The 25862-nt window shown below is 39.8% G+C and overlaps 2 protein-coding genes across 2 annotated transcripts; both read right to left on the reverse strand.

Moving 5' to 3' along the window:
• Positions 1–680: 680 nt before the first annotated feature.
• Positions 681–5341, reverse strand: LOC117392453 (CD209 antigen-like). Its single transcript, XM_033990577.2, has 6 exons — positions 5193–5341; positions 4769–4867; positions 3244–4038; positions 2357–2499; positions 1980–2095; positions 681–944 (listed from the first exon to the last, which is right to left on the reverse strand). Exons 1-6 carry the CDS (start codon positions 5296–5298, stop codon positions 806–808), a joined length of 1398 nt encoding a protein of 465 aa, XP_033846468.1. The 5' UTR covers positions 5299–5341; the 3' UTR covers positions 681–805.
• Positions 5342–7911: 2570 nt separating this feature from the next.
• On the reverse strand, positions 7912–12066 carry LOC117394002 (N-acetylaspartate synthetase-like). Its single transcript, XM_033992010.1, has 3 exons — positions 11883–12066; positions 10599–10763; positions 7912–8336 (listed from the first exon to the last, which is right to left on the reverse strand). The coding sequence occupies exons 1-3, from the start codon at positions 12064–12066 to the stop codon at positions 7912–7914; spliced, it is 774 nt and encodes a 257-aa protein (XP_033847901.1).
• Positions 12067–25862: the final 13796 nt, after the last annotated feature.

Consider the following 25862-nt stretch of genomic DNA (forward strand, 5'->3'; position numbering starts at 1 on the left):
AAGCCTTGTCCATGGGAGCTGTAGTGGTATTTAATCATGTCCATTACCTCATTCAATACTACTTTCACTTAGGTCTGCTCGTTATCTTGTTATTTCTTTGTTATAGGCTAATAATACTAATGTAAACTCACAATATCTCGAGCTCTCTGTTCTCACTTAGGGTTTCATCTAGATCATTTCTAATGATAAATTTGACTTTGATTACCTTAATAAGTCTTTGGAATTTACTATATCCAACTATTTATGTTTGTGATTTTCAATTGATTCTGGTAAATTCATTTGCCCTACCTGAAAGAAGCTGCAGCATTCATGTGTCAATTTTTTATTTTGTTTAAAGATGCACTATGCAACTTTTCTGGTGGAGAGGCCGTCACCTGCTTATCTCGTGAAATTGCTTTGCCTGGAATGTTCCACAGTATGATAGAAACATATTTATCTTTAATTTATTTAATTGTTGGATTTTTAAAATATTTGTTGGAGTCACCTTCTTGTTGCCATATAGAATGCCCAATTGCGGAACATTCCAAATGATCAACAACATCTCCATGGAGAAAAGAAGTTGCCTCTACCTAAAATGTTGCCTAGTGCCCCTTATAATATATATATATATATATATATAATATTCGACGCATAAAAAATGTATGTTATTATTTATTGTGCAAAATAACATTGCAGACATAAACATCAAAAGCATTTTAATTGGCACAGATTATCAACTTGTTGCTGCACAAAATTCTTCAAACGTTGATATGCATTGAAAAACACAAACCCATTTTAAAATCGCATTCTGTAACATGTATCTGTTCTACATCTCACATATCCAGAACTGCTCGATCTTGCAGCTCTCATCGTTCCACTCTCCGTGTCCCGTGGCCCGGTGCCAGAACTCCACACAGTCCTGGTTACGACCGTCGTAGCTGTTGGGCTGCCCATTACCCCAGAACCTGCAACAAAGTCAAGCAAAACTCAGGTAAGACATCCGATAGTGTTGTCACAATACATTTCAAACTTGATTTTAATACTGAGGAATATACCAGTACCAATTTCAATGCCACAATCATAATAAAACAGTATATTTTTAGACTATAGAATGTACTTGAATTCAAAATAAAAATCCTCTTATACTAGTTCTGAATTACATCAAGACCGTTCTAAAAATACTCAGGAAAGGTCAGACTTTGTCCAATTTATGTGTTTTTAATTTTAATATCAATTAGTATCTGGCTACTGTGATATTTTTGACTACCCTACAGCCAACATTGTGATGCACATGACATTTGTCTGTGATGTCGATATTCTGGGACAATGTTAGGGCATCTCATATAACATCATTCTAATTAGGTTTAATGTCAAAAGTAGTTGTTATTTAACCTGGCTTTGGCTGGATTGATATGTGTGTCACTCTGAATGATCAATCTGGGATGCCTCTCGCTGAAAGTGATCAGAAAACACTGAACCTCATGATGATTATTTGGATCTGATTGGTCGAAGCGTCACAACAGCGGAACAACATGAAAAAATCAAACTCAGTTTCATCCAGTTGAGAGAAAAGCACAGACATCTCTCCTGTCCACAAATGCACAAAGCTCTTACCTTCTGCATTTTTTTCACAAACAGAATAGTCTGATTTAATGCTAAAAAGTAGTACGTCTGTCAGCGTTGCCATGTTTGTTTTGGTTTGCTTGGGCATTTTACCTTTGGCTCCCGCACAACGCTTGATGCTGCTCTGTGATTGGTCTGCCCACACAATTAACCTCACAGTGGGAGCAAGCCAAGGCGGATTCTTGTGAGTTTGTGAACTCACACATATTACGAGATTTTATTGACACATCTGACCAATAATTTGTATATTTTCGAAGTAAAGACATTATGATTTTTTGGTTATTTGTCCTGAAACAACTCTAGGAATCAGAATCTGACTTCTCAAACTCCTAAATACTACTTATAGACATACTGTAGCATTGTTCTAGTTTACTTACGTGGCATTCGGGTTCAGGGGCGTCCCATCCACCCATGTCCAGTGTCCTTCTATGCCGTCATCAGACAGTCCGATCCACACCTCCTTATCACTGGAGTATAGCCCATTAATGAATACCTTTAAAGACATAGGTACAAAATAATGTCTTCAATATTCAACTCTTTCCGTAGTATAAGGATGTATCTGTGTATTTATTTGAATCATCAATTTGTCAGCCAGCAGTTTCCACATAAATATGTAGGAGTTAAATTTAAAGTTATCCTAAGGCTGGTAAAAACTTTAAACATTCAATTAAGAACAGACAAATTAAGACACAGACATAACAACATGACAACACATCTGAGACATTACAAAGAAAATGTAAAAAAATGGACAAACCATTTCTTCCTGAGAGGTTATAACAGCCAGGTCTGCCCCCTTGTTCTTGCAGTACTCCCGACTGTTTTTCCAGTTCTTCTTCGTCTCTGAAGTGTAGTAGCAGCTGTACATGTGCGACCGCCAGCCAGTTGGACATTTCTTTGCTGAAAATAGAACAAAATCATTTGGTTGTTTTTGGCATTTTCCACCAACTAATAAGTCAAATTTGGAAAATGTTTGTCTTTTGGCCTTGGTTTTGGCAAAAATATTACTGCTCATGGTGTTCCTGCTGCTACATTCAGGGTATGTCATTCTTGATTGGTTTTACTGTATTGTATTGATCTCTGAATGACGATTAGTTTAGGCATAAATACTCCTTACACTGTTGAAATACAGTGGGTCAGATGAAGTAAAATTATGATTATGAAAGTCCACAAAATTCATAGCAGGAAAAGTCATGTCTGAGCAAATCATTTAACGAATCACGGGTGCTTAAAGGTGCACTTGATAACTTTTCTGGTGGGGGTCCATCATCTTCATGGCATTACACGTATCTATCCAGCATTGATTTCATTCCTGGTGTCATTATTACCTTGAAAAACCAGCAGTCTTACTGTGTACAGAGCTTATCTGGTGCTAGTCTTCATGGTGATAGATATGTTTAATGCCATACTGTGGAACATTCTAGGCAAAACAAAAACACATCCATGGAGACAAGCAGGTGGTGACCCCTCCTCCAAAAAATGTTCCATCGTGCACCTTTAAACGTTCTTGGACTGAACTGGGATTTGAGTGTTAATTCATTACTTTTTCGTGGATTTATTGCTGATGTTACCTTTTTTTATGCCAACAGTACAATACAACCTCAGTTTAACATGTATTCTGCATCACACTCACTATTCATTCACCTGCGATTATTCCGTTAAGTTTGATGACCTCCAACTGCAGCTCATCCCTCCCCTTTGTCAGGTTTTCGATCTTCTCCATCAGCGAGCTCCTCTCCACCTGGCCTGACCCACAACTTTTCTCCAGCTCTTGCTTTTCCTTCAGCACGCCCATATATGAAGAGTTCAGCTGCTCCGTCGCCTTCAGCAGAATATTATACATATCTTTCAGGGTGTTTCTTGCTGTTGCCGCGTCCATGTGACTTGCTTCTGCTGTGTCTTTTTCAATGGTTGTTAGGTGCAGCCTTTTCTCCAGTGACTCAACATCCATCATCAGACTGTTGTAGCTCAACTGCAGCTGGTCTTTGCGTCTGGTCACGTTGTTGAAACTGTTTTGCAAGTTATTTCTTTCTATAGACAGACTCTTATAGTTTCCCTCAAGTGTGGTTTTAAGTTTAACCGCCTGATCGAGCTTCGCCTGGAGAAGGTCTTTAGCCGTGGAAATGGTTGTTTTGTCGATCTGTAGCTTGACCACTGTGGCATTTGCCTGTTGTAGATCTTTTGTCAGCGCTGCATTGCTGGATTTTAATTTTGTCTCGCTCTGTCTCAGTGTGTATGTCTGTTCAGCCAAAGAGTTGTAGTTTTCTTGAATCTGATCCCTTCTTTTTCTTGTCACCTCCAAGCTTTTCTCCAGCTCTCTTTGTTTCTCGTCTAAGCTCCTCTTCTCTCTCTGAAGACTTGACAAAGATGTCTGGAGGCTGTCTTTTTCAGTGTTGACACTTTGTAGTTTGTTTAAGTTTTCCTGTTGCATATTGCGATCTAAAGAAAAATTTGGGGGGAACAAATAATGAAAAAGTTGTATCACTAGTAGGTCTGTCACGATAACAAATGTTAAAGTACACCATATTACTGAAGAAACACTGAAGTAGTTAGTTTGTATCTATAAAGCATCATAGAAGGTATTTATTCAACTCTCTACTGCTCAAATCTTATTGCAGTACAGAAAAATAACAAAATGTTCCCCACTAGTACTAAGAAAAAGTACAGATGATAAAAATTAACCCCCAAAAATGATTGTTCCATTGAATGATAACTTGATATAGTAATTATTTTGACAGGCCTTAACACTAGTCCACTTTTAAACAGAATGAATAGATCTGCTTATCTACTTTATCTACTTTGTTTTTAAATGGGCACTGAAGTTGTTATTTCTATATCATCTTAATTTGATGACAATAATATATAATATTACAGATGTATAACCCAGGTAAAATAATGTAGTAATACATATCACATACATAGATCATGATATAAAATTGTGTTCATTGTAGTGTATCATTGCAAAATACCAATTAGAGGATGACCAATGACTTTGATCTTGGAAGCTAAGCATTAATAATCTTTCATGCCTCTAGTTGGTTTTGTATCATATCTCTTAAGAAAAAAACCTCTACTTTCAGATTTTTCCCCCACTCTTCCAGGGTTGGGTTCTTTATTGAAAATCCGTATGTGCAACCAGTAGCCTATAAAACCAAATAGTCATACTTACAGCTGACCGATTCCCCGATGAGTCCAATCAACAGGAGAACACACAGGACCCCGAGACACACAGTGGCCAAGCGGAAAGGGTTTTGTTTCAAACTGTGAACTGAAAAAAGTAAAAGCTATTATTTTTCAGAATAATAATCTATTTTAGATGCATCCATTTATGAAACCCCATGATGAAAGTTTAAATGCTTTTTTGTCCAACAATACAAAAGAAAAATGAAAGATGGTGAATAATGGCATGGCGAAACTGGAATTACACCAGGATTAAACAATAAATTAAACCAGCTTTGAACCAGGCCTAAAATGTAAGAAAATTGAAAAGGGTCCTCCTCAATAGCAGAAGTATACCAGGAGTGGTCCCTATGCCACAGTTTGAGAATCACTAAACAAGATGGATATAGCCTACCTGTTTTCAAGTGTTTTACCTGAGAAGCGCAGTTTGTCGGGGTCCATTAGAAGTCTCTTGTAAGCGATTTTGTTGTCATCGATGTCCATGTTGGCCACAGAGGAGTCGTGGTCCTCCTCACTCATCTTTGACTGTCACTAAAGTCTGACAGGAGGTTTGATGGTTTCATGTGCATGTTTCATTTGACTTCCCATTTTTTCTCTTCCATTTTGGTTCCCCTTTTTCAAACTAAACTATGACAATGTTTCATAGGAATCACTTTTAGAAAATTGCAGTGTTGTGTGATTTGTTGCTGCTTGATAAACTAGTTTGCTTTGTAGTTATTTCCACTAAAACACCAATGTAATATGTAGCCCCTGCACATCTCAGTGTGTACAAAGGGGTCATAAACTGAATGTAGGACAAAGAGTGTTTACTTGCACCAGAATAACCTTTTTGTGTGTGTGTGTGTGTGTGTTTAAGAAGAACCCTATACATTTTGACTGCTGCCGATGGGTGCTGATTGCCTTTGTCATATTGAACCACATTTTTACAAGATCAGTGTTGGTAAAAGATGTTCAAATTGGTCCAGCACAATATAAATCACAGTCAAATCAAAATTTCAACCTCAAAATTCTCTGTCTTTTGATGAAAATCTAGTTCAAACCTCATTTCAAATGATCATATGAATGCTGTTCTTGTTTTAGTTTCAGAGTTTATCTCTCAGTGCTCCATCCTCCTGGACATGTTCAAAATGTACACTGTGAACTGATTACAGCTTAGAAAATATAAAAGCATTTAACTGCAATTACAATAAAAAATGTAATTTGATCTTTTTGTCTCCAAATATGTGCAGCCTAAATCACTGCCTTTAGATCCATCAATACAACTACCCCTCTAGCCTTCACCTTTTTCCAGTTAAACAGATATTTTATTTTAACCATTTTTCAGTTCAAGAATTTAAGAAACATTAAAGATTCTCTGTTAAAGTCATGTTTTGCATTCATACTTTCCATCATGTTTAAACTGTTGAATAAACTGGCAGAACAGGAAGCTTTTATTATAGGGTATACATTTCACAACATGAATCACATGGGACACAGGAAGAAACTATTTCAAAACATGAAAATTTGCTGAATGGTCTGTTTCATGTCAGCATATTCAGGTCTTTGCAAACTGACAAAGACCTGAATATTCAGACATTGCAACAAGTATATTGACCTTGTTCCACCTAACCCGCTTTTGCCGTAAATGTGACTAAACCGCACCCACAGCAATTTCTGGAATAAGGTGAACACTTTGACTCACATTAAGCTAACTTATAGGCACTTTCATCGCAGGAATAATATTATTAGCAACTATATGTAAGATTTTTATTTTAAATTCCATAAATATGACCCCAGATATGAGGTACACATGTTATAGCCCACTATGCTTAATTACAAAAACTGGACATGATGGCCATGTTGTTTATGTTGTAGTCAATCACATTTTCACCGAGGGCCACATCAGCAAAATGGCTGTCCTCAAAGGGCCAGATGTAAAATAAATGTAACTACTTTTTTAACTTTGAATTAACTATTTATTTAACATTTTAGTTTCAGAGTTTATCTCTCAGTGCTCCATCCTCCTGGTTCAAAATGTACACTGTGAACTGATTACAAATTAGAAAATATAAAAGCATTTAACTGCAATTGCAATAAAAAACCTAATTTGATCTTTTTGTCTCCAAATATGTGCAGCCTTGAGTTTGACACATGTGTTGTAGTTGAATTTTTTTGGTTCTCAAGACGATTATCCAATCAGAAAGCAGAATGAGCCTCACATAAGTCAATTACCAATTTCAATGCTTAAATCCAGTTAGTTTAGGACTCTCTCAAATTCTCACTACCTAAACATCAGTACCTGCAGCCAATCATTATTCAGTGCTAGTCATAGACTGTATAAAGAAGTGGACTGAGTGAGTGTGACGTCACCCATAGTGTTCGGCTCCAGTCAAATGAAGCTCATGCATCGTAGTAGTTATAGGAGTGAATTTGGAGCCAAGTTCTATATTTGGAATTACAACCGCGAGTATCATAGCAGCCAAAGAACCAATCTGGAGTGAAGCTGCTGAAGGTAACGCCCCCACCGTGGGCCCACTACAAGACCTGTCAATCAGATCTGTTGCTAACCATAAAGGGAACGACCTCAGGAAAAGAAGGCATCTGATTTGTCTCTTATTAATTGATTTACAGACACAATAGGGGGAAAGAAATACCAGGATCATGTAGAGCGGGTTAATGTGAACATTTTCAGACCAAAATGACGAGCCTGACAGCAGCAGTTACAGAGAGAGGCGTTTTCTAATGTAAAGTGAATTGGAGCCAGAGTCAACGGAGCTGGAAGCATGCACCTTGATCACTTCCTATTTGGAACACAGTGCCTAGCAGGTTAGCTAAGTCTATTTATAGATACAGATGGTGCTAGTGCAGCCTCTACAGCTCAGTGAGTGAATTCTGGAGGCTCTGAGCTTTCACATGAGGAATAGTCTGTCTATATACTGAGAATGATAAAAATGTCTATGTGTCTCTACATGCAGGTTAAGGCACTGGCAACTCCGGTTCAGTTGTGATTGTTGAACCTTTTTAAGAGCACAGACTTCATACGGTTCCTTTAGTTACAGTTCCCATAGGTTAACATTGAGCAGTGGGCAACGTTTTGAGCTTTTGAGAGGGACACAAATGGCTTGATATAAGATTACAGCACCACACCAGTATTCAATATATTCTAGATTGTAAAATTTGAGAACAACCATTATAATGGAAATCAATGTGCTTCTGTTGCACTTTTAGTTCATAATGATGATGGCAGACCCTGTAGAAGAGCCATTCTAAGAAAGATGGCCCAGGCCCAGTTGAATCAGCATGGTAACCATTAGTAACACCCACACAGTGAAATCCAAGGCGTCTGTACAGGTTATGAGCGGCTGGTGTGTAGTTCGTAGTTCCCAGAATGACTTTGGAGTACTTCTGAGATGATGCAAATTCCAGAACTTTCTGGCCTAATGCCATGCCAACGCCGCAGCAACGGTATCTTCTGTCCACAGACATCCTCTTCAGCTCCACCACCTCCAGGGACCTCTTCATAGCTGCAACCAATCCCACCACTACACCATCCAGTAGCGCAACCCATAGACATGAGCCTGCACAGACAACACCACCTGGTCATATAGGGATAATACACCCCCAATTTCAATGAAGTTGGAATGCTGTGTAAAACTTAAAAAAAATACAGAATACAATAATTTGCAAATCCTTTTCAACCTATATTGAACTGAATAAACTACAACGACATGATATTAAAACTTTATTGTTTTTATGCAAATATTCACTCATTTTCAATTTGATGCCTGCAACACGTTCCAATAAAGCTGGGACAGGGGCAACAAAAGAACGGGAAAGTTGAGGAATGCTTAAAATACACCTGTTTGGAACATTCCACAGGTGAACAGGTTAATTAGAAACAGGTGAGTGTCATGATTGGGCATAAAAGGAGCATCCCTGAAGGGCTCAGTCATCCACAAGCAAGGATGGGGCGAGGTTCACCACTCTGTGAACAACTGCGTGAGCAAATAGTCCAACAGTCTAAGAACAACGTTTCTCAATGTACAATTCCAAGGAATTTAGGGATTTCATCAACTACGGTCCATAGTATCATCAAAAGATTCAGAAAATCTGGAGAAATCTCTGCATGTAAGCGACAAAGCCAAAAACCAACATAGAATGCCCATAACCTTCGATCCCTCAGGCGGTACTGTCTTAAAAACAGACATGAATGTGTAAAGGTTATTACCACATGAGCTTGGGAAAACTTTAGGAGACCATTGTCAGTTAACACAGTTCATCACTATATCTCCAAGTGCAAGTTAAAACTGTACCATGCAAAGCGAAAGCCATATATCAACAACACCCAGAAATGCCGTCAGCTTTTCTGGGCCCGAGCTCACCTGAGATGGACTGACGCAAAGTGGAAAAGTGTGCTGTGATCTGACGAGTCCACATTTCAAATTCTTTTCTGGAAATCATGGACGTCGTGTCCTGCAGGCAAGAGGAAAAGGACCATCCGCATTGTTATCAGTGTAAAGTTCAAAAGCCTATGTGATAGTCTGGGGGTGTGTTAGGAGCTTGCACATCTGTGAAGGCACCATTAATGCTGAAAGGTACATACAGGTTTTGGAGCAACATACGGTGCCATCCAATTAAAGTCTTTTTCAGGGATGTCTCTGCTCATTTGAGCAAGACAATGCCAAGCCACATTCTGCACATTTTACAACAGCGTGGCTTTGTAGTAAAAGGTAGTAGCCTGCCTGCAGTCCAGACCTGTCTCCCATTGAAAATGTGTGGCGCAACGGAGACCCCGGACTGCTAAGCAACTGAAGTTGTACATTCAGTACGAATGGGAAAGGATTCCTCCTGCTCAGCGTCAGCAATTAGTGTCCTCAGTTCCCAAACGCTTATTGATTGTTGTTAAAAAAAAAAAGGTACCGGTAATGTAAGACAGTGGTAAACATGTCCCTGTCCCAGCTTTATTGGAACGCGTTACCGACATCAAATCAATGAAAATATGCATATATGCAAATATGAATATTTGCATAAAAACAACGTTTATCAGTTTGAACATTAAATATCATGTCTTTGTAGTTTATTCAGTTTAATCGAGGTTGAAAAGGATTTGCAAATCATTGTATTCTGTAATTTTTTTAAGTTTTACACAGCATCCCAACTTCATTGGAATTGAGGTTGTAGTACTACAAGAAAGAAGTAGAACACAATGATTACTTGGCAATCAAAAAGCTAATGCACTTAGGTGCACTATGTATACTATCTGGTTTGGGGTTAGTCACTTGCTGGTCTCCATGGAGATGTCACTGCTTTGCCGGGAATGTTCCAAAGTATGGCATTAAACTTTTCTATGTTGCAGTTGTTCAGTATACCTTGAACAAATACCTTAAAAAATATGTATTCTTACAGTAAGTTCACTCATCTCTCTATCTGACCTGTAACTTGGCCTGGTTTGTCTCCATGGAGATAAACACCTTTAACTAGGTATTAAGTAGAAAAAACATATATTTGCACAATTGGCCCTCAGCAAAAACAACAACAACAAAAATCTATCCATAATGTTTTAAAATGACATTATGAAGTCAAGTCATTCTGTTTCTCTTCCTCTCTCACTCTCCTCCAGTTCTCCCGCCATCGCTCCTCCCCCCTCCCTCTTCCCTTTAGTCCCTCAGTTCAGCAGCTCGTTTGGACTGTGGGTTGGGTTTATGTGTTTAGTCCCACTTTAAGCCCTGAAGAATATCCACATGTAGAGCTCATAGGATATCACCATGTACCGGTTAATCCAGTCCTCTGCAGTCCTATTTCTCTCACACACCTTTAGTCTCTTAGAATCAGTGGTATACCTGGTGCCCTCATATAAAAATGCTCAATATTGGCCATGTCTGTGCTGAGGGTGCGCTTGGTGTAACTGTTGGTTGTTCTCAGACTGTAGAAGTAGCGAGCGCAGAGGATAGCCACTGGGAGGAACACTATCAGCCACGGACACCAGGAGACCCACAGGCATGACACTGTAAGATAACAAGGCACAAAAGTCCAAGGCAGACATAATGAACACCAAACAGAACGTTATGTTGATATACTGATAATGATATTGTAAAGTCTGTATATTGATATTGACATTTTATACTGATTCTGAGGAGCTCTGGTTGTTTTTATGTGGGCATAAAAATAATAATAATTTTCATCTTAATCTTAAAGAAAAGTGCAGGAAATTTAAATGCAGTTTTAATCTTTTGACTAAAATAAGTTTTTGTTTCAGTCACATAGTTACATTAGATTTAGTCAAATGATTATTTTTCATTTTAGTCCAGTTTTAATTGACAACAATGTCATGCTAGTTTTAATCCATAATAGTTTTAGTCAACCATTTCCTTTTTACCTTATATTGCATTGCTTTATGGGACATGCACACACGTTCTTTAGACACTGAGTTTGTAGTCTACATGGTCTTGTTTGGGCCTCTTGCACTGTAAAGTGGAACTTGGTTTTAGTCTCCACTTATTTAGTTTGTATTTTTTAACAAAAAATATCAGAAAAGTTTGTTTTTAGGATACCTATTAGCTGATCTTACAGCGTAACATGTTTTGATGAAAATGCACATATTTTTGTCATAGTTTTAGTCATAATATTTACTTTTTATTTATATTTAGTCATCAAAAATATGACAAATTATTGTAATCAATGAAATTCAGCATAACTGTAAAACTAATGCCTAAACTGCATGTGTTGGCTGTGTAACCAGACGGCTAGCACTGGACACCCTAGGGCTAACCCTAACTCACTGGAATACTATTAAATAATAGATTTTCCCCCATTATCTTCAAGAAAAGAAATAACCCTTGAGGACAATATTAGTCTTAAGCCTTAAAAGTCTTTACTGTGTTATATTGCCAATTCAAGTCCTCCAGTGCTTCCAATGTCCCATCATTTTATTTCTTATGAAGGCAGTTATCCAAAGAGAAATGTCAACAAATACTTGGTAGAACTGTCCCTGCATCTCAACACGAGACCTCTTAATCATTTCCATTTTTATTTACTTTCTTGCATATACCCTTTTTAATGTAGATTTGACTAATGTTAGTTTAATGGAATAATTTGTACAACACCATGTGCAACCATGTTCTTACCTGTTATGGCCAAATACAGTAGCAGACTCTCTGGATGGTGTCTTAACCCTCTGAAGGCTGTGTCTATCACCATCTCCTCCATCCCCTCTGAGAAAATCCTCTGCACCTCCTTCTCATCTCGAACCTCAAATTCACGCACTACAACTTTTTGAATCTGTTCCTGTTTTGTTCCATTTTTCTCCATACCTCATAACAATGCTCATCTAAAGGTAAACTGAACAGAGTTTTTCAGACAAATCTTGCAGACGATACATTCGAGTCCAAAAACAAAAACACTACAATGATGTTCTGCCTCTAATGAATGCATAGATGTTGAGGTTCACCAAAGATAAGACCCTTTCTTATCATAACGCATAGGCAGGGTGTAACGTTTTGGTGGGTTATTTGAAAGTTAAGAATGTATAGTTTTCAGGGTGTGTTTTGTCCATGTTATCTGATTAGTGGGAAGCTTTCATATTATGTTACCTATTAGTATTTTATTACAAGTTTGACTTAGGAGCAGCAGAAGGAGGAGGGGGAATTGTACAAAATGTTATTTCTGTGATGTTGTATTTACTCACATATTAGTAAAATATTGTACATTTGTGAAAGCCTTTCAGTTCTAAACCCTATCAAAGGTGTAACTTTTCTGGCAGACCTGCTTGTTTCCATAAAAATGTCTGTAACTTGGCCTGGTAGCATCACTCTATCTCAATGAAGACTGAATTGTATGTATGCCAGTGCTGTTCCACGCAAAGCAATATCTCCATGGAGACAAGCAGCCCGCAGATCCTCAACCAGAAAAGTTACATAGTTCTCCTGTAATTACCCTCACTTGGGCTGGCCAAATACAGTAGCACACTGTCAGGATGGTGTCTTATCCCTTTGAAGGCTGTGTCTCTCAACATCTCCTCCTTCCCCTCTGAGAAAAACCTCTGCACCTCCTGCTCATCTTAGCCTTCAAATACACGTTTTAGAGCTGTTTAAACTTTCTATTTCCCCAGTGTTCTCCATAGCTCACTGGCCTGGCCGTGGACTCTGGAAGTGTCTACTTATCCCATGTCCCAGCTACCCCTCTCCCATACTGCAACAAATGGGTAGACATGTATACTGCACATACTAGTTTGCTTATGCTTGTGTTAATTTACCACCAAAGCTGCTGAGATAAATGAAGATCAACCTCTACTTCTTAAAGCCACACAGTCACTTTTTCTGATGGACGGGCCCGCCAACAGCTTGTTTCATGGAGATGTTATTGTCTTCTCTGACATGTTCCAAGACTCCACCAGGTCAAGTTACAGACCAAATATTTAAAGGCAACCCCACTCACAGTATGAATGCATGTTCCAGGTTTTGAACAATACAAACACCTGTACTTCGATGAATACAAGATGGAGAATTTTAATGTTTAATGCCATAGAATGTGATGATCAGATGGAGGAGGGCAAATGTAACTTTATGGGAGATTCACTGTTTTTTGAAAGAAACTGAAAATCCACAAACATTTAACTAGATTATTATTTGTTAAGAAATTGTGTCCAAATACTTGGCATAACAAATTTAATGCTCAAAGTGCTCAAAATAACACGAATCAGCTCTGAAGCTTAAGTTTTAGATTACGTTTGTACAGTTTTTAGTCATAGGATCATGTGAGGCTCATGCTGCTATTTGATTGGATTAGACTTCATTGGATCAGCCAAGACAGATGCGCACCTAGTTGACTATATGGTAACTAAATTCTCCTGAAACTACACTTACTTGACCATTTTAAGAGTATCCGTGCTTCAGTGTTCTCACCTGACACCTGCCATTCATTGGAAACAAACCCAAACTAACAATACCATGACGACAGACCACATGTCCAAGGATCACACTATCAAACCTCAGAAGATACAGTTTGTCCAATTGGCACTGGTATGGCCGACATGTCTTCTCGTCACCACATCCACTGTCAAAAATAGATGGAGGACAGCAGACGGCAAAGGGGCTGAAGTGACTCACTTTTACACAGACGATTTGAAAGGGTTTGAGAAAGATCAAAAAGAATCAGATGGGCAGACAGGAGTAAACAAGCCAAAAGTGACATGAGGGTGGGACTGGGCAAGGGCTATATTTAACCACTCTGACGCCATTTGGGTGTGATTCATGGGAAATAATACTGTAACAATCATATATGTGGGAAAAAACGTCTACAGGAAAAAAAAAAAAAAAAATTCATAGTGTTACATTTTCTCATCATTGCTATTTTTGCTTTTTGCTTTTCTAGATCTGCTTTTACTGAACTTACCCTTTTGGGAACAATATTCTAAAAGACAAAACAATATAAATATTGTGCTGCAAAGAAAAAGCAGATTGCTTAAAAATGGGGAAAAAACATGAAGACTACTGCTGAGAAAACAGCAAGATCTCAATGAATCAATGTCTCCAAATGTTGAACTAGGACTCACTAATGAGCCACTTCCCACATAACGCTACATATCAAGAACACATGCCTCCTACACACCATGGCCCGGCTGTACAGTGTTCCCCAATTAGTTTACCCTTTTGCACTGACATAAATAAAATCACGTGAGGTGATTTTATTTATGAGATTACAATGTGTGACTATTCTGCTCATTTCATGGTCCACACTAATTACGATATTAAACTTATCTATCTTGCAACATACATTGCCTTGAAAGTCATATATTTTGTTTATTTGGTTCAATGTTTTTAGCCAGTAATGGGCTGGACACAAGATATGCTCAATATGCAGTCTTTCAAAGTTATACATCCGTCCATTTTCTTCTGCTTGATCAGGGCCCAGGTCGTGGGAGCAGCAGTCTGAGTAGGGAGGTCCAGACTTCCCTTTCCTTGCAGACTTGGTCCAGCTCGTCCAGTCGGATGCCGAGACCAATATAATAACTCACTTCAACAATAATTCATTTATTTTCACTGCTGAATTTTGAACTATTGTCCAGTCCACACTGTTTATTTTGTATGTATAGTCAGTCAGGTCTATTTTTATTATTATACACATTATTTTTTGCTGGCATTTATTTGATCATAATGTACTTTTTATGTTGCACCATTTTGAATTTTGTTCACTGACAATGGCAATAAAACTTCTGTCTGATTCTGAAATTTGAAATTAGTGTAAGAGCTACAGTTATAACTAGAGCTACAGAATGCACATTTTTAAAAGACATTTTACCTAAACTGTAAGTTCATCTGACTAAAGGAGATACATGGTGCATTGTGTAAACAGTCCAGCTGCTAAATTGCAGCATTTGTCTCTCAAATGTGGAAAACGCCTCCTCTCATAATTTTCAAATCAAAATGCATTTATTTTTACCTTAGATAAATAAGACTTTAGTGGTTTGATTGTTTATTCTGCAAAAATCCATGCTATTTCTCTGTTCTTGTTGTTATTTTGTTTTGTTTTGTTTTTTTTACTCATGTTTTGACACTAACAGCCCATGTGTTTCTTTGATTGGTTAATCCGTCTGTCAGTCACATTCATTGGAAATCGGGGTGACAAGATAGCGTTTCAGACCCACACGTTTTGTGAAGTATTGTCAAAGTGTGCCAGGCAATAAGATGAGGGCACTGCACTGTTATACCTTTATTATATACTTATACTTTTATTATGTTGAGCAGTGTCCTGTTGTAAAGTAACTGAGGTAATAGTTATTAGACATCATATCACTGTGGAGAAATCGGCCATATATATCGACCTCAAAATATTGACAGAGCTTATCAGCCATTGGCCTCAAAAAATCCATATTGTTTTTTCTCTAGTATTTGTAATGCATAGCTTAGACCCCATTTAAATCTTGTACTTCTTTAGATTGTCTTACAATACTGCTAGTACTTCTTTGTCACCAATGAATCACTGCTGCCCAAGGATTTCAAACAACAGTGAACAGCAGTCCAAACCAGAGCATTTTATCACAATAGATCTGTGAAACTTTAGTTGAGGCCAGACTGACCTTTTTAGCATCCAACAACTGCGTCATTTCCACTTAACAACTGACATTCAAACTTTTCTGCTGTACTGTTTACAATATCTCCTGCAATTGTGTTATACTTTTGCTTATTTATCTCAATTCTGAACTTGGATGGCTTCTGTTTTACCTGATTTGGCTGCTTAGCCCTCCAACAGGCACCCATAGGAGAAGCCATCATACAGACACATTTTCCATCATGTGTAAAAATGTAACCCAGAGAAATTGTGATGTGTCAAACTTCCCACATACATGGTGGATGTAAATATCTGCCTTATAAGGACTGGCACAACAGATCAAGTAATGAAATCAGGATGTAAGTAAGGCTGTTTTCACATTTGTCCTGACGTGATCCCAGTTTAGTCCTGATCTGTGTTGGCTTTGGTCCTGTTTGTCCTGCAGTCTATAAGATTTGGTATGATCCAGTTTTAGTTCTGTTTATTCGAGCATAGTTTCAGTAAGTATGTGCTGCAGGAGATTAGAAAGTTTTGCAAAGGCCTAATTGTGACAACTGACAACTGGTGTTTAAAGAGTTTTTTCAGCTCTGCATTTGTCTGTCAAACAACTAAAAGTATCATAATAGTTGTACATGCAGGGTAAGATCAAATGACTAAAGAAGTGTGGTTCTGACAGCTTAGGCTACACCTAGCTCTTGGGTGTTGCAGGATTGTGTTATGTATATGAGCAGGTGGTCATGGTATCATCCTTCATTTGTGTATATTTTGCAGGGCCACAAGTGGTACTCAACCTTTTTTTTTTCTTACTCAGGAACTAGGCAAATAAAATCAGTTTATTTTAGAAGTATGTTGTGAATAATTGCAGTGGTATGTTCTTTTAAATTATATTGAACATTATTAGAATGTAACCTTTACTGAAAAACATTAAATTAAAAAAATGAAAAAAAAATAAAATAGGAAATTAAAGGACAAAATTGGAACCTCACTCAATAATTTTTTTTCTTCATTCTTAATTTTCCCTCTTATTTCTTTTTTTCTGTTTTATTACTTGATTACCCATACACACGCACGCATACGCACACACACACTCCCATATAAGAAGAACAGAAGTCATTGTCTCGTCACTCCCTTCAAACCTTGATGTATGTATTCCCTATTCCCTCAAGTCAAAATGTCTAATGTTTTTTTTTTTTTTTTATTGTGTGTATTGCCTCTAATATCACAATAAAACTAGAGAGTAATTCTACATCATAGTGAGAATTGCTTACAAAGATGCAGATTTTCTTTCTTTCATTGTAACAGGGCAATAAGATTATATTTTTATACGCTTCTTTGCAGAATACATAGATACTGTAGAAAGGATAAACTGCTATCATTTTAAGTCAATACTCAAATTGTAGAGTTTTTGACACTGATGCATCCCTGAAGAATTGCTGCTTTTCAAACTATGATTTAATTTCTTTATTCTTGGTGGAGAAGAGGCCTGGATCGCTGCCAGGTTACGCTACAGAGACGAGGGTTTGCTGGAGCACTTCTCCGGTGGATTGTACTTGACTCTATGTGTTGGAGGATGTAACACTGAGTATTTTCTGTGAGTGTTGGGTTTGTGTTAAGTGGGCTTCAGTTTGAGGGCCTATGTTCTGATGCAGCCGAGGTCCAGTTGTTTTCCTGTTCATCAAAAAACCTTCCTTTTGTCTTTGTTTTTTAATACCCACAAGCATTGTTTTTTTTAAAAGACAATGAAAGAATACGTGTCTATCAGGCTGACACAGGAAGAAATTACCACTGATATGTGACACTTCCCCGAGACCAGTGACACTTCTGAGGATGTCTCGCAGTGAAAACATGTCAAGAAGGTAATTACATCTATCCTGCTCTGTTTTTAAAAAGAACCAAAGTTTGTCGGTGTTTTCATGTTTATTCTTGTATCTTGTCGTTAAAAAAGACATATTCTGCTTGTGTCTGTTCAATATTTATAATCTATGACACCCGTGGATCATTATGTTATAATTTGCACATTTTAAATTACAATATTTATCTAAAATGACTTAATAAAAGAAAAAAGTCCACTGACTTCTGTGTTAGAAAGCTGCTACATCATCATAATAAACAGATTTTTTTTTTTTTTTCATTTGTACCAAAAAGACATAACACTCCTGAATCCTATACATATTATGAATTAAGAAAATAAAATTGAAGAACGAAGTGAGCATATGCTGGTGGCGGTGAAAACGTATTGATCTGTAATATGGCGTCTTGAAAAAAAACTATTAAAGATGACTCAAACATAGACGAATCACCACAAAAACATAGGCATAGGACATGGGAATCACAGAGACCCTCGTTTTGATACAGTACAGTAGTAGTAGTACATGGCACGCAATACCGATCACAATGATTTTTTTAAATAATAATCTTTCATTGTTAAACCAGTACCTCTAAAAGCTGTAATATACACTTAATACTTAATAATCAAAACTGTGAATACATCAGTTGTATTTTTTATACCTTTATTCAAGTAAGCAACTATGTAGTGCTGCTACAACTCAGCTCATTTTTGGTGCTTCGTATACTGACTAAGCCACTCTGTGTTTTATTTCTTCAACATATGGTATTTCTCTGTTGTTGTCACCAATTTTAGTGTACCCTGGTCTATGTTAACAAAATATATATATACACAAAAGCTAAAGGCTGGGAAGGACACATTCTCAAAAGTTGTCAAAGTTTGCCTGGCTTTGATTATAATTAATGCTCAACTTAAACAAATGCAGTTAAATAGTTGAATAGCTGCAGTATGTTTTCTGTTATGGTACAGATATACTGACCCTATAGCTGAGTGATGTATACAGAACCATAAGGAAAACAATCATCTCCATCAACCATCAGTCATCAAAAGGTGAATGGGCCAGATGCATTAATCCAGCTTTCAGTTCATAGTAAACACTTGCTAAAAATACCATCTCTTAAATATATGTCTTGGCCTTTGCTTTGTTGTTTGTTGTCTTGACCGTTTGAGCTACAACTGTGACTTCTAGCACATTTCGTGATGACCAATGTGTGGAGCTGTAATAGGCCACTTCATCATTTGACCTATGAAATCATCTCTACAGTTAACTTACAATCACTGCAAAGATACATGTAAGAAAACACAGACAATTCAAGCCGCGTTCAACTCATTTAACTCCAATTGATGCATGCAAAATTATGTAAAAGTGAACTTGATCTAAAATAGAATAGATTGGTTTACTTGCAAGTGTGGTAACGCCATGGTGACACAGCCTGTCATCTGTGGCCAGTACAGGACAGTGCCCACCCACAAGATGCTAGTCACACAAGAAAAAGAAGAATAAAGGGAGGAGTGCTGGCAGGCCGAGCGAAGTAAAGATGTGGGTTGATGTGAACATAAAGTTTTGATCCATTTCTGCACAGTAGGGGGCATGACTGAGCATAATTGGCAGCAGGAGCAGGCATGTGAGACTGAAAAACGTGGATTATGGTAGGACAGAAGCATTATGGGTAAAGCTTTGAGGTGTAAGAAGAGAAATAAGAACACAGGCAAGAGAGGGCAGTGGGAGGAGGGCTGAATTATTAGTTATTGAAGGATTCCACTCCCCATCGTTTCTCGAGATGTTTTGTATGTTTTATTAACTGTATGTATAGGGTTCTCAGGCTTTTTACAATCAAGTAACAGATATGCAAAGATGTGGCTTTCAAAGTACCACAAAGTACCACTAGGTCTAAACCAGATCTGTTATAACTAAGGGTGTGTTCATAAGTGTGAGTGTGTATGTGGACTTGATTTGATTCTGTTATCATCCTGGTTTAGTCCTGCTCTTGTCCAGGTCTAGTTTCAAGGTTTAGTTCTGATTTTAATGTGGTGAACTTACAAGTGTGAATGTTTCCATAGTCTTTTATTTAAGCCCTAATTGAAGTACTATGTCAATTTGTTCAATATGTGAAAGCTGGAACAGTATATTTTGAGACGCAATATTTATCTTGTGTACATTTTCTTTACAATAGTGGAGAGGTTTTGGTTATTTTAGTTGTAATATGATAAGATTTGAGCTGAGGGTTGGTTCACTCTGCTGTTTATTTGTTGCAGCTTATGTCTTTTAGTGATACAGTATATTTAAAAAATGTGTTTACTGGGATTATCCTGCTTTTCGACAGTGGCATAAAGTAGTTTCAATATTATCGTTTATCACAGTTTTTTCTCTGTAGCAATATATCATAATTAAAAATTTGTTATGGTGACAAGCCTTACTATTGTAGTTTTAATCAGGAATTTATCCAAAAGAGACACAAATATGGTTAAAAAAGTGAACTGTGGCAAACTGACATGGGAGTCAGGTCGTGTTGTGGAGTTTATAAATATCGAGACTGTTAAAAAAAACTTGTGGATTTGAGTTGATTCTTCGCACCATGATAGGCTGTTATACGAGTGCATGCTGAGCTGAGAACTGTGTTTCTCTGGATTAATTTAGTTTTTACATGGCAATATGTTAGACATGTAGTACCTTTGCTTGTACACAGTCTATTATTATGCACTTCTGAATGTCACAGGGCTCTGGTGTGTGTGAATCAGAACACATTATAGCTTAATCTAGCAGATGGTGACAGACACCGACTGACAACAGGGCCAATGTAGACTCACTGATGTGTGTTAGCATTGCATACATAGACAACAAATGTTACAATTAACTTTACACACTTTTCTGGTGTAGCTTATGCCAACTGTTTGTCTACATGGAGATGTTATTGCTTTGCTTAAAATATGCCATACTATGGTTGGCCTCTTTACAGATCTGACCTGTAACCTTTCCTGGTAGTGTCATCTTGTCTCCATGGAGATACATTTTTTGCTGTGCTGTGGAACATTATAGGCAAAGCAATAACATCTCCATTGAGACAAGCAGTTGATGGACCCATCCATCCATCCATTTTCTTCTGCTTATCCAGAGCCGGGTCGCGGGGGCAGCAGTCTAAGCAGGGACTCCCAAACGTCCCTCACCCAGACACGTCCTCCAGCTCCTCCGGTGGGACCCCAAGGCGTTCCCAGGCCAGCCGAGAGACATAGTCCCTCCAGCGTGTCCTGGGTCTTCCCCGGGGCCTCCTCCTGGTGGGACATGCCCAGAACACCTAGGGAGGCGTTCCGGGACGCATCCTGAGCAGATGCCCGAGCCACCTCAACTGGCTCCTCTCGACGTGTATGAGCAGCAGCTCTACTCCGAGCTCCTCCCGTGTGACCGAGCTCCTCACCCTATCCCTAAGGGTGCGCCCGGCCACTCTGCGGAGGAAACCCATTTCGGCCGCTTGTATCCGTGATCTTGTCTTTTCGGTCATTACCCAGAGCTCATGACCATAGGTGAGGGTAGGAACGTAGATTGACCGGTAAATCGAGAGCTTCGCCTTCCGGCTCAGCTCCTTCTTCACCACAACGGACCGATACAGCGACCGCATCACTGCAGACGCTGCACTGATCCGCCTGTCAATCTCACGCTCCATCCTTCCCTCACTCGTGAACAAAACCCCGAGATACTTGAACTCCTCCACTTGGGGCAGAGACTCACTACCCACCCGGAGAGAGCAAACCACCTTTTTCCGATCGAGAACCATGGCCTCAGACATGGAGGAGCTGATTCTCATCCCAACCACTTCACACTCGGCTGCACACTGCCCCAGTGCCTGCTGCAGGTCCTGGCTCGATGAAGCCATCAGGACAACATCATCCGCAAACAGCAAAGATGAGATCCTGTGGTTCCCGAACCAGACCCCCTCCGGCCCCTGGCTGCACCTAGAAATTCTGTCCATAAATATAATGAACAGAACCAGTGACAAAGGGCAGCCCTGGTGGAGTCCAACATGCACCAGGAACAGGTCTGACTTACTGCCGGCAATGCGAACACAGCTCCTGCTCCGGTCATATAGGGATCGGACAGCCCTTAGCAAAGGGCCCCGGACCCCATAATCCCGGAGCACCCCCCAAAGGACACCACAAGGGACACGGTCAAATGCCTTCTCCAAATCCACAAAACACATGTGGACTGGTTGGGCATACTCCCTTGAATCCTTGAGGACCCGATGGAGAGTATAAAGCTGGTCATGTGTTCCACGACCGGGACGAAAACCACACTGCTCCTCCTGAACCCGAGGTTCGACTATCGGTCGGATTCTCCTCTCCAGTACCCTGGAGTAGACCTTACCGGGAAGGCTGAGGAGTGTGATTCCCCTGTAATTGGAACACACCCTCCGGTCCCCCTTCTTATATAGAGGGACCACCACCCCGGTCTGCCACTCCAGTGGTACTGTCCCCGACCGCCACGCGATGTTGCAAAGACGTGTCAGTCAAGAAACCACGAGGTGGTGATCGGTTGACAGCTCAGCCCCTCTCTTCACCCGAGTGTGCAAGACACGCAGTCGGAGATCAGATGACACGACAACAAAGTCGATCATCGACCTCCGACCTAGAGTGTCCTGTTGCCACGTGCACCGATGGACACCCTTGTGCTCGAACATGGTGGTCGTTATGGACAAACTGTGACTAGCACAGAAGTCCAATAACAAAACACCACTCCTGGTTCAGATCAGGGAGTCCGTTCTTCCCAATCACGCCCCTCCAGGTGTCACTGTCGTTACCCACATGGGCATTGAAGTCCCCCAGGAGAACAACAGAGTCCCCAGTCGGTGCACTGTCTAGTACCCCTCCCAGGGACTCCAAGAAGGCCGGGTACTCTCCACTGCTGTTTGGCCCGTAGGCCGACACAACAGTGAGAGACCTGTCCCCGACCTGAAGGCACAGGGACACGACCCTCTCGTTCACCAGAGTGAACCCCAACTGAGCTGTGGGGCAATGAGCAAGCCCAGCTCGCCGCCGCTCCCCACGGGCACCGCCAGAGAAATGGAGAGTCCAGCCCCTCTCAAGAAGTTGGGTTCCAGAGCCCAAACTGTCCATGGAGGCGAGGCCGACTATGTCTAGTCAGTAACGCTCAACCTCCCGCACAAGCTCCGGCTCCTTCCCCCCCAGCGAGGTGACATTCCATGTCCCCAGAGCCAGTCTCTATGTCCAGAGATCCGGTCGTCGAGGCCCCTGCCTTCGACTGCCACCCAGATCTTCATGCACCGGCCCCTTACGGATCCTCTTGTGGGTGGTGGGTCCACATGAGGGCGGCCCCACGTCACTCCTTCGGGCTGAGCCCGGCCGGGCCCCGTGGGGAAAGGCCCGGCCACCAGGCGCTCGCTGTCGAGCACCCACCCCAGGCCTGGCTCCAGGGTGGGGCCCCGGTAACGCCGGTCCGGGCGGCGTAGCTTGCCTTGATTGAACACTTGTCAAAGCAATAACATCTCCATTGAGACAAGCAGTTGATGGACCCTCCACCAAATAAGTTACATATAACCACTTTAATATTGCAGGCTCTGTTTCTGTGGCATTTCCGAGGGGTGTATTGTTGCATGTGAACTGTTCTGGTTTGAAGTAGTGGGTACCTGACTGGAGCAACATTCTGCAGTAACGTTGAAACAGCAGGGAGCCAAATGACTAACAGGAAGGGTCTGGTTTTGGTGTGAAAACAAGATCAAGAAAAGAACTAGTCTCCCAAGTGACGAGGTGTGCTCCTGGTGTATGATGAGTGTTAGGCCTCTAAATTTGGCGGTCAACTTTCAAAACTGATGCTTTTACCTCAGATCTACTCTGGTGTGTTTTTCAGACATGAAGCTTTAAAGTTTGTTTCTTACCTCTTAAAAAAGATACTAATGTTTTTTTTCACAGGTTGGACTTCCAGGCTTTTCTGTGTGGAGTTTAGTTTGCATGTTCTCCCTGTTTACCAAAATAGATAAAATATATGGTCCTGACCAAGCCCTGCTTAAGATCCGGAGTTGCATTCCTGGTACAGGTTGCCCCACCAAATTCAGAGTGATTTTAGCTCATGAGGGATTAATAAAGTATATCTTACTTTACCCTTAAGGGGTAAAGGTTAAAGTGAAGTATGTAATAGCTATATTTCACATTCTCCTCATCCCTCAGGGCTGCATTGGGCCCTGATCAAACTGTTAGATTTACTAAGTCAGGCTGAGTACAGCACAAGCATCATCCTGTGCATGACATCTCTCAACTTGTGCTCCACTTAAAGGGGCCATATTATACTATCATCTGATATATGTTATAGTGTTGTTTCCTCATCACAAACATGACTGGAGTTGTGTTTTGTTTCATTTACACATGTTTAACACACAAATCCCGCATATTTAGGCTGAAAACACTCTATTGTACCTTGCGATGTGCTCCACTGGGTTTTTAAGCTTCGTATACCTTTACTAGTATCATTAGGATAATTTCAGTTCTTGAATTATCAATCTCTACTGAACCAAAGTTAAAAGGTAACTGTTAACATGAAAACCACTACTTCATGACATCACAAGTTGGAACAGAGCATTTTGAGCTTTGCAGATGTAGACAGACTAATAAAGGATTACTCAAACATGAGTGAATGAAACAAAACACCACTCAGGTATGTTTTTGAGGAGGTAACAACATTATAAAATGCCTGATGAGAGTAAGTTTTGTGTAATATGGGACCTTTAAGCAAACAACATTCCACTACTGGTATCGTCCCCAATATAAGCTTTCTGAAGACGTACAAACCAGACAGGGTGAAGTAATGTATTATTGCTCTTCTGCATTTTAGATGACCCTTCTTCACATATTAAACAACAGGATCTTGGTTCAGGATCAGGAGTACCTTGCTGGAGCCTAATGTGGAGACTATGACAGAACTTGCAAACTCCTCACAAAGTTGTTTGAGGCATGACCACTAATCCACCCAACAACCAAACAACAAATGTTTCTTCTCCCTCCTCCACATCTATTTTCTTGGCCCCACTTTGACTGACAACTTGACTCATAAGCAGTCACTATTCCCGTGAGACTGTGCAGCTGTATTACCCCATCTGTTTGCTTCATGTTTGGGTCTAACGCACTTGTGGACATATTTGTTTGCTGTCGTCTTGGTTGACGCTGGGTGTTTTCACTTACTTTTATCACTATATTTTTCATAAAGAAAGATGGAAATGTGCAAAAATAGTTTATATTTGGGGCAACAACATCACTACCTTGTTGACATATACAACATTAATGCCACTGCGCACGATGTGACTGAGATGTCCTCAGGGAAGCACACACAAAATATCTGTGGGGAAAATACATGGGAAATGCGTATGGAGAGAACTGCTCTTGTTAATGTGTCTGTGTGCGTGTATATATGTATACAAACACACACGTGTGTATGCACGCACACACATATAAGTGTGTGTTGTATTTTTTGTAGTAGGTATGTGTGTAGGACTGCATTGCGTTGATTGGACTTGAGTGATGTGATTGCGACCGTCTGTCTCTTATTGGGCCCCATTCAAATCGGAGCCCATGGTGCCAGTGTGATTTGTGCATAAGTGCGTGTTAATTATTGTGTGTGTGTGTTTGGGTTGTGTTATGGCTGTGCACGCATGAACACTTAAGCCCGCCAAATGTTCTCTGTAGAGGAACGCTCCAACTACGTGAGTCAGACGTCACACCTCTCCTGTTGCTATCTTTCTGTCTGCATTTAGTTCACACAAATTCTCATTTTCATAGCTTTTCGTGAACAGCAAACTCTGTTTGCTACCCCATATTGGCGTCAGTGGATTTTCACCTTATCCAGACTGATTCCTAAATATATAAGATGTGGTTAGAATTTGCTGGTATTGTCAGACATCAAAACGTGTTATGCAAATAAGAGTACATCTAGTGCTATGACCAATTACAAAATGACTTCGTCAGTCAGCCAGTGTCTCTGGTATACTTGATGACACTGACGGAGTAAGGACTAGGCATGCAGCCTAGATTGTTCAGAGTGCCTTAGGTCCAATTATGTAAGACTTTGAATATGTGTGAAAATTATTATGCAAGTTTCCAGACAGTCAGACGTGCTGTTTAAACTAATGATACTGTGAAGTAGACAAAGTAAAAACAAGAGCATACTGACCATTTGGCATAACTCACTAATATTTTCATAAAAATACCAAAGTTC

The sequence above is a fragment of the Periophthalmus magnuspinnatus genome, chromosome 1, assembly GCF_009829125.3.
Source record: "Periophthalmus magnuspinnatus isolate fPerMag1 chromosome 1, fPerMag1.2.pri, whole genome shotgun sequence".
NCBI lineage: Eukaryota > Metazoa > Chordata > Actinopteri > Gobiiformes > Gobiidae > Periophthalmus > Periophthalmus magnuspinnatus.